The sequence below is a fragment of the Papaver somniferum genome, chromosome 5 (genome assembly GCF_003573695.1).
Source record: "Papaver somniferum cultivar HN1 chromosome 5, ASM357369v1, whole genome shotgun sequence".
Taxonomy (NCBI): domain Eukaryota; kingdom Viridiplantae; phylum Streptophyta; class Magnoliopsida; order Ranunculales; family Papaveraceae; genus Papaver; species Papaver somniferum.
This window is the reverse complement of record NC_039362.1, coordinates 201,020,128-201,029,346: the sequence shown is the minus strand read 5'-3', so window position 1 is coordinate 201,029,346 and position 9,219 is coordinate 201,020,128. Positions and strand designations below refer to the sequence as shown.

The 9,219-nt window shown below is 36.2% G+C and overlaps 1 protein-coding gene across 2 annotated transcripts; it reads right to left on the bottom strand.

Moving 5' to 3' along the window:
* Positions 1-1,607: 1,607 nt before the first annotated feature.
* LOC113284293 (protein arginine N-methyltransferase 7) lies at positions 1,608-8,616 on the bottom strand. 2 transcript variants are annotated; one of them, XM_026533724.1, is made up of 14 exons: positions 8,255-8,616; positions 7,916-8,150; positions 6,808-6,933; positions 5,900-6,064; positions 5,691-5,809; positions 5,464-5,567; positions 4,989-5,251; positions 4,254-4,487; positions 3,742-3,815; positions 3,156-3,249; positions 2,915-3,064; positions 2,701-2,775; positions 2,179-2,275; positions 1,608-1,977 (listed from the first exon to the last, which is right to left on the bottom strand). In XM_026533724.1, exons 1-14 carry the CDS (start codon positions 8,608-8,610, stop codon positions 1,805-1,807), a joined length of 2,265 nt encoding a protein of 754 aa, XP_026389509.1. In that variant the 5' UTR covers positions 8,611-8,616; the 3' UTR covers positions 1,608-1,804. The 2 variants fall into 2 exon arrangements, with proteins under 2 accessions (XP_026389509.1, XP_026389510.1); XM_026533725.1 differs by having other exon boundaries at positions 4,254-4,481.
* Positions 8,617-9,219: the final 603 nt, after the last annotated feature.

Here is a 9,219-nt window from a genome sequence, read left to right as displayed (position 1 = left end):
TCCAACAAACCCTTCGCTTTAATTTGATTTTGATTGCTTCAATCAAATAGAAATCATCAAAATAGGGTTTTAATAGGAGTTACAGAGCCATGTTCGGTTAGGTCGATTTTCCAAAAAACCCTAGTTTACTAACCGAACTTCTTGAAAATGTAGAACACGAAGAACAGTTCGGTTCTATTGGATTTAAAACTAAGTCACCGAACTCTCTGTTCGGTTGTTTCGCAAAAAAATTTAAAAATTTAAAACTAGTTTACTAACCGAACTCCACCCTTAGAGCCGAAAAAAAAAAATCCAGTCTAACCGAACTGTGTTGTTGTGGCCACTATGTTGAGTTCCAAAATAACCGAACTTAGCCAATAGAGTTCGGTTTGTTCGCAAAAAAATTTAAAACTACAAAGTAACCGAACTTAGCCAATAGACGCTGGAACTTCACATTTTTTTGTTTGTTAAGTTCGGTAACTTCACAATTTTATCGCAGAAGTTCGGTTGGTTAGCTGTTAGGTTCAAGTTTGCGAAAGAACCGAACTTTGTAAACTTATATACTCTTATATTACGTAAAGTTCGGCTAGATCAAAAGTGCATGCAGTTTGCGAACCAACCGAACTTTGTACACCAATGTTCGGTTAGTTGAGAACCAACCAAACATAACGCTGTAACTCCTAGAAATTATTAGAGAGTTCGGTAACATGCGTGTTTGGAACAAGTAACCGAACTACACTTTCAGATGAGTTCGGTTACTTGTTCATTTCACGGGGCAACCGAACTACAGCTTCAGATGAGTTCGGTTACTTGTTCTTCATATAAAGTAACCGAACTGTTCAAAATCCAGTTCAAATCCGGATCATTTTGAAGATTAACAAATATTCTAGGAGAGGATGGAGATGAAGAATCAGATGAGTTTTCATCATTTGAATACTCAAACTTAGTGAATTGGAAAAAAAATTATTTTCCATGTTTTTCTCCTTCATCTTCTCTAACTCTACTCTCTCAATAATTCTACTCAACTAATAATAAACCCATCTTTTAATTTAATCTCACTAATTATTTTTAACTAAATCATTCACTAATCATAACCTAAAATTAATTAAGAGGATAGATTAGGTATTAAATAAATAACTAGATATGGGATGACCTAGAATTACTTCTAATGCCTTTCCCCAAAATAAAATCATGGTCCCCAAAAATCATGTTTCCAAAAAATAGTTCCTTTTCGGAATAGAAGGTGACTGTAAGAATTTTTTTGGCTACCTACATGGGCCTCAAACTCCCATCTCTTGGAATCAAACTATTTTGGAGAAAGTGAGACAAGAAATCAGTTTTTGACTTTTTGCTCTAATTTTCTTGGTTTCTCTTTAGTACAATTTTTTTTTGGGATGTCACTCCCCCATCTTGTATTTTTCATGCTCTAGTAGTAGAAGAGATCCAATATTTCCACATTAGGTAGCTCTACTTCATATGTACCACGGGTTTCTAACACGGAAAGTTAGCTTTTTATGGATTTACCAATTTGCAAAAAAAAGAAGAAGAAGAAAGCTGCTCAGCCTTCCGTGAATCAGGCAACACTGAGTCAATTCAGCTGTGGAATTTTCTGTGACTTAGATTGTTGATCTTTCATTTTCTTCTTCATTTTAATGAATGATCCTTGCAAAAATCATTAAAAACTTCCAGATCTTTATCGGAATTTAGAGATACATTCTTGCAAAAGAAAATATTCCTACATATTTTTTTCTTCTGGATTTCGTAACACTGGAACTGACTTCCACCTAGTCATTTACAGAGAGGGTGTTAACAATAATAATAATTGTTATTGAAAAGAATGACTCATGGAAAGTTCACCGCTTGATGCGTCAAATGATGCCTCAAACTCAACCCAACCACGACGATCACCATGAGCATTTGTATCGCTACACGATTCTAGGTTGCCAACCGCAATAGGCTTACTTAGAAGCTTCACTCCTTGCTTCCAGTATCTGTGATCTGAAATCATAATTCAACAGAGTGGAAGGAGCTAAGTACGCCGTGCTTAGTCAGGGAAAAAAATGTAGAATAACTGATGAAAGGTTAGATTCTGACTGGGCATTTAAACAAAAGCCCATAAACTATTAGAAACACCAGATTTTGGAAACTGTAAGATAATACTGGAACAGACACAATCATTGAAGTTGGAAGTTGTGATACCTGGTCCTGTAGATAACACAACAGAGTTCTCCCTATCCAGTACCCAGTCAATCCAAAGCACAAATCCATGGCATATACCAGTCTTACTGAACTCCACCTGCATCATTTTAAGTGCCAAAACTCAAAAACAATATTCACTTGACAGACTAAACAGCAAAAATAAACACTTCTGAACATAGACACCCCATTGAGACCACATATAAATGATCCAAAGGCCATTTCACTGTCAAGGAGACTCACCATCAAACCTGGAACTTGATATATATATATATATGAATGACAAATACCCTATACATTACAAGACTTGTGGGTTCGGCATGTGAACTGTATAATTATGTAGTATCATGAAGTTGTCAATTTTGAACTATAAAAATAAGGTGTACTTTTTATCTTCTGTTCGAAAGACATGGTAACCTAGTAGTATGAACACTAAAAAGAAATAAATACATTAAGCAAACAAGTAAATACCAATATAACATTCCATAAGAAAGACAATATTCTGCTAGCAGAAAAGTACAGTACCCTTTTTCTCCCAAAACATGAACTAATCGGTTTAAGGAAATCAAATTCCAGGACTGTAAACACCTCGCTTAATTCCTGAAACAAAGAAAGCATGTCTGTATCAATTTATGGATAAAATTAAAATCTATGTAAACATTGTAAAGTAATACTGGATGGTTCAGTTTAAATACTTGATTTGTTTAACATTTTAAGTCACTTTGTTTAGATTAGTTACCTTGATCTCCCCACATTGCCAAATGAAATATGGCAGGCAGGGACCTTCCTTTGATGCAGACATATCACCGCAGGCTCCTAAGGATGTATTTACAACTGAATGCTCAAAACCTTCAATGTTTTTGAGGGTACAACGACTTCTCCACAAATCCTGCATTTGAAGATTTGAGATATCATATAAACAAACAAAGCATTTGGTTGATAAATTTACAAGCCAAAAGAGAGAAGAAGAATGAACTTACTGGAAGAGACATAGCGCATGCCTTTAAGATGCCTTTACAAGGCATGATTAATACATCTTTGGATAAGACTGGATCGAGCATAGTCCTTTCCTTCCTGCACCGTATTAAAAATGCCAAACAGTAACATAAGACAAGATACTTATTTGAATGTACATGATTGGCTAAAAAATACAAGCATATTGTTGAAGTACATAAAACAAGCAATCAAGGTCATTAAACATTTTAAAAGCTATAAAAAGATCCATAAATTTAACACACAGAGGTACGCAAAAGACGCAGGTCTTACCCTACACCCCACCTGCTTATATAGACAGCTCAAATCATAGTGGTAAAATTTGTAATATACAAACACTAAAGAATTACAATGCTGCCATAATAACTGTAGTAATTTGTAAACTCGTTTTTAGAGTAGGTATATAAGAAAAAGGAGATCGCAAGTATGACCATGCCAAAGAGAGAAACAGATGAACATGACAGTCTTTACTTCTTTTGGCGTTCTTTGTTTTTCATTTATGTTATAAATGTAACAGTTTACTGCATGAAAATAAGCGCAGAAAAAATAGAAAAAGTTATGTGCGCTACATACCAAAACCGCAGATTTTGCCATGGAAGCATTCCTTCATTTCCATAATAGAAGGGTTCTCCAACTAATATGTCAACCTGAAAGTAACACAGTCATAGTCATCCAACTAAGGCAGCATTAATGGCTCATTGTGTAGAATAGGTTCTGGTGCATGTTGACATTTCATATGAAAACAAATCACTGGTCAGCTCGTTTTGTGAAAAGAAAACAACTCCCAAAAACTGGGGAAATAGCACCATGACAGACAAAGAGAAGGCGTGGGTACTGGTTAGGAATTAGGTTACGTACAATAAACCTTAAATATATCCCTTTTGATTGCATCCAAGAAAGAATACAATTGAAATTATTTCCATGGATTGCTTTATTTAATGCCGAAGTTATATGAACAATTCCATTCGTATCAAATAAATGGCTGGCATCTATATCCTCGACTCACAACAAAAATCAACAAAATTGATTTCAACGTTGGTATCTTTGAGAAAATTATAATTTGAACCTCAGAGCTTACAAGTTACCTTTTTTTGATTGGTATCATCCATTGTCAAGCATCTTTTTTTCCCAATAACTTTCACACGGTCCATTGAGAAACAATTTGCACCAGCAACAGCTTGCAAATACCGGAAACCTTTTTCTTGTATCCCCGGAAACATCGAGATTACTTGTGAGTTTGTTGAAACAGATGCAATAAGAATTGTCAAGAAGATACTATCGTCAGCAACTACACACAAAGAACAATCTTTTCCCTGCAACTGGAAGGAAGTAGCTGTTCTTATTTGACAAATTAACAAAAGTTCAACAAGTATGTAATATGGATACACTGACGCACACATAAAAAATTTAAGCAAATGAGATGCTAATATGCCATTGAAGTCAATTGAAGAAATTAGTCCAACTCCCATTATGGAGGCCCTCAAAAGTGGCAATTCATTGTAAACCTATACTAAGGGAACTTAAACCCGGTTAATCAGATACCTTCGTAAACACTTCAATTCAAGTAACTATAGACAACACTTCACGTAGAGGTTAAGCCAGTCTTTCTGGAGGTGAAGCACCATCTTAGGTTTTAGTTAACCAGTAAACCAAGACGGATGCTTAACCAGTATATAAGAACCTGGTATCCAGTCATTACCTTGCATGTTTTCATCTTCTTAAATTACTATAATTAAAACATGAATCCTACATTTAAAGCAAGATTGATGCAGGTAAAAAATGTAATGAAATATAATCACACACCGGAAGAGAGTTCTTACAGCATCTTTTACAGTTGTTAAGATGGATGATCTCCAATTCCTATCTCCATAAATTGCAATTCTTTCTGGAGAGAATGTGAGTTGACAGTCTTTAGAGTCAGCATCACAATTACCTGGATTTGCTTTATAATCATGATGCTTGAAACTATATGATACACTAGTTTCATCATGAGCAGCTTCAATATGTACCTGCTCATCCTTGATTAAAGATACTCCAGTACCCGGGAAAAACCACACACACTGTTTCCAATGATCACACCAACCTGCAATACCAAGTGAAAAATTAATTAAAATAAGAACTCTTCTATCATTTTCCAGTACACTCAACTGAACAAATAGAAACTGAAAAGACCAAACCCATCCACCTGCCAGGCTTCCAAAGCAGGGTCGGGTCCCCAGTTGAAAAACCACAGTCTGGGCATCCCAGCGGAGCAGATTAACTATATATAGTAATATTAAAGGCGCTTCCACTTACTAGGACGGAAAATCTGCAGCTCTTTATCTTTGAAAGGAGAATTTATCCATTTGGGAGCAGTTGAATAAAAGATTGTCCCTTCGCGATCAAGCTGGAGCACCCACCTAAAACAGACACCTCATTAATGAGATGGTGCTTCCATGACAGAATAATGACTACTACACTATGCTTATCAAAACAATACAAAAACAAATACACTAAAATCATCATCAGACAGATTTCTTTACCATGAAATTAAGGCATGAACTCTACCATCACTAGTTGCATTTACACATAATTCGGTTACTCCATGGCTGTCTGGCCGTTTTCCAAAGTCAAACTCAAAAATTTTGAAGGGTTCTGATAGCTGGATGAGTACTAAAGGAGTAGTAATTAGACAATTTGTAGTCGTTCCAGAGAATTTATCACTTCAAGTAAAAAAAAATAATGCCCATACCAATCTTATATCGTTTGATATTGAATTACAGTGCATGGCATATTGTCGCTGCTTTACACCTACTATCGTCTCCAATCCAACTGGAGCAAGGTGTGTTCCGTCTGATACTTTGACTTCACAATTGTGTAAGTCATGCATTTTCCAGAGAAATTCACATTCAACCAGCTGACACAGCAAACATAAAGTACATGCATGAGCCTCGAAATGAATTAAGAAATTTCGTTCAGCACTATTGGAGGGAATCTACCAGATACACAGATTATAGCTTGTAAAATCTTATGCAATATGATGGGAAATAGACTGCAATGCGTGTTTTTTTATGAATTAGGTGTAATTCATTCATGCCCAAGGTCACGAGCAACACTGTTGAGACCTCATCACTGAGTGGTAGCGAAGCTAATTTACAATCTTAAATTTTCCCTAAGGTCCACGCAGAAACTCTATAAAGCTTCAGTTCAATTTGCTATTACACTCAAATATAAAGGCTGCTCAGCGCTCACTATCTGCTCAATGAATTTGAGCTTGACGTGCAAAAATGTTCAAGTTTTTATGATGTCCCTGTTACAAATGTCATTTCGAACATTAACAATGGGGGAAGGAACTTGTCAATAAGGACTTCTGAAGGAGAAACAAGAACTAATGTAAAAACTAGACCTACTCAAACCAGCATAGGTTCCACTTGAATTAACATCCACATGTCTATCCAGCTTGAAAATCAATGTGATATTTTCGAAAATAGTGAACAGTAGGTTAAATAAGTTAAAAACAAAAACCAATTCAATATCTCAGAATGACACTTTAACTGTTATCCGGTCTCAAAACAGAAAATAAAAAAAGAAGAGATTAAGCCTTCAGGGTTATTTGAAAAAAAACCAAGCATATAAGCGAAATAAAGCATTTTTGAGCACCTGTCCATATGTAATTGCTCGGTGCGGAACAGTCCGTGGATTTTGAACCAACAGCTCATCATGTGCATGCTGCAGAGTTGGAATTAATCCTTCACCCAGTAACTCTGAATCCAGTATCTCACTTACCTGCAAGTGGAATTAGAAAAGCTTGAACACGATGCGACAAAATGTTCCAAAATGGCTTCAATAACAGTCATTCAACAAACAACCATTAACTGCAGATTGCACACGGGACTTGCTAAACAGATTATTATTTAGTTAGATGTCAACTCTTAGTTTTCAAAGGGAGATTGATCCCCATGGTCATCAGTTAGATTTTTCCAGCACCTTATTTTTTTTAATTTTAACTTTCCTTTTCTTTAAAACCTCCAGAGTGTAATCCTAATTCACGATCACTGTCTCATACTCGCTATCGATATGGTGAAAATCACCAATAGATGCTTACTTGAAAAATGGATGGGATTTCCGAATTATAAAACTTGCTTTCACCAATACGATTTGAAACTTACAAGTAGCTATAAACTCAACAAAGGCTTCTATTATAAATCCAAGCTAAGTTGGAGGTACAGATATTGGCTCGCTAAGCCATGTTCGAAGGCTATCCTGTTAATCCTACGAGTAGATCAGCATGATCCTTCAGGAATTTTAGGCTCTCTATGGAAGCCCAAATCCTGTTTGGGACCCATCTAAACCACATTCATTCAATGATGCCTCATGCCTGTGACATCAAGAGTACAAGTTTTAACTTAGAGTAGAAGGAAGCAACCAACACAACTAGATATGTCACCAATTGTTGCTCGTATATCTTTAGAAAACGAATTGAATCATAAAACTTCATAATTTAGGTTCTAAGCTATGCAGTGGTTTTAGTGAATTTACATAATTTGTAACTTTCTGTTAAATTCAATCTGGGAGCAAGCAAAACCAGATGCTTGGCTGGTCATTGCCAATCCTATTTACCCAGCATTCAGTAACAAACCTATGAGCATGTGATCCCATTAATAACGTTTACTCCTCTAGACTCACTCAACAACACCAATTTGCAATCTCATAAATTCATTCTAAAGATTAATAAACAAGTATAGAGTTCCAAATACATAATACTTACTAGAACATCAGCTCGACGAGCAATACAATCGCCAACTTTAACTTCATCAGACCGCTTAGGTACAATACATATCTTGTTATCCATACCATTGAGATGCAAGACTTTCCGCAACAGCTTAATCATAGGCAAGTAAGATTCACATGCTGAAACCATTCCCACAGTATCATCAACACTTGCAGCACAACTCGAATTCATAGCCCGAGCAGCCATCATCGACAGCAATCCAGTTCCAGCACTATCCAATAAAAAATTTAAATACACTGTTTAGAATGTAACAATGTAGACATAAATGGTATAAATTACTTAAAATTCAAGAGAGTTTAAGCGAATTGCAATTACCCAATATCAAGAACATGGCAAGGTTTAGTTACAGTCTTATCAATGGCGGCACGATAAGCTTGATTTCTAGGTGAATCATTAAGCATATCGAGATAAGATGTCGATGATAAAAAAACTTCATCTTTTACTTCTTCTTCTGAGACAACAATCCATTCTGAGTTTCCAGTTAATGGATCAATTTTGAGCTGGAATATACACTGCTGCTGCTGATTTGATGATTTCGTTGAGCTGCTCATGGTTCTCGTGATGAATCTTTTTGGTGATTTCTTTGGACGGAATGATGAAGAAGAGATTAACGGGAAGTGGTGGCGGAGGGGGAAATAATGGTTAGTAGCTCTGGAAATTAGGTTAGTCATGGAGCCCGTTTCCATTATTTTCTTTTTAGTACGAAGGAACCTATTTCCAAGAGTGAGTGACCACCGATTCTGGTCCCGGTCGACACTAGCATCAGGATCAGACCGCGTGACCACCGGTTTAAAGATTCACTAGTACAGACTGCGTGACCACCGATTTAACGATTTTGATTTTGATTTTGGAGGGACCGTGATTCTACTCTATAGAGTCTAGACTCTGGATAGATGGGTGTTATAGAATGTTCTAGCGGCTGACCCGCCGTTTAAATTTACATCATTTTATTTTATTTTGGGTGCGGACTCATTTAAGAGTGTGGTTGTTTTTTTGCTGACTCGGCCCCTGCCCTGATTCGTTTCGAGTCAGACTATCTGTTTTTTTTTCTATTTTAAATCAGATATGACTCGCGATCTGACTCAAACCTAATTTCTGACTCAGGCCTATTTGAATCAGGGAATAAAATGCCTCTGATTCATGATACCAAGCCACTGACTCACATATTTTTGAGTTAGATGAGTTAGACCTGACTCAAAAACAAATATATTAAGTCAGATCCAGATGAGTCAGTAGATAGTCAGATCCAGACGAGTCAAATTTAGAAGACTCATTTGAGT

Excerpts from the sequence above, each read along its gene's own strand:
- LOC113284293 (XM_026533724.1), bottom strand. The coding sequence starts at position 8,610 with ATGACTAACCTAATTTCCAGAGCTACTAACCATTATTTCCCCCTCCGC. Across the intron at positions 6,934-7,915 it reads CTCGTCGAGCTGATGTTCTA|GTAAGTGAGATACTGGATTC; the intron begins GTAAGTATTATG and ends TTCCACTTGCAG. Across the intron at positions 5,252-5,463 it reads GCTGCAGATTTTCCGTCCTA|GTTGGTGTGATCATTGGAAA; the intron begins GTAAGTGGAAGC and ends TTGGTATTGCAG.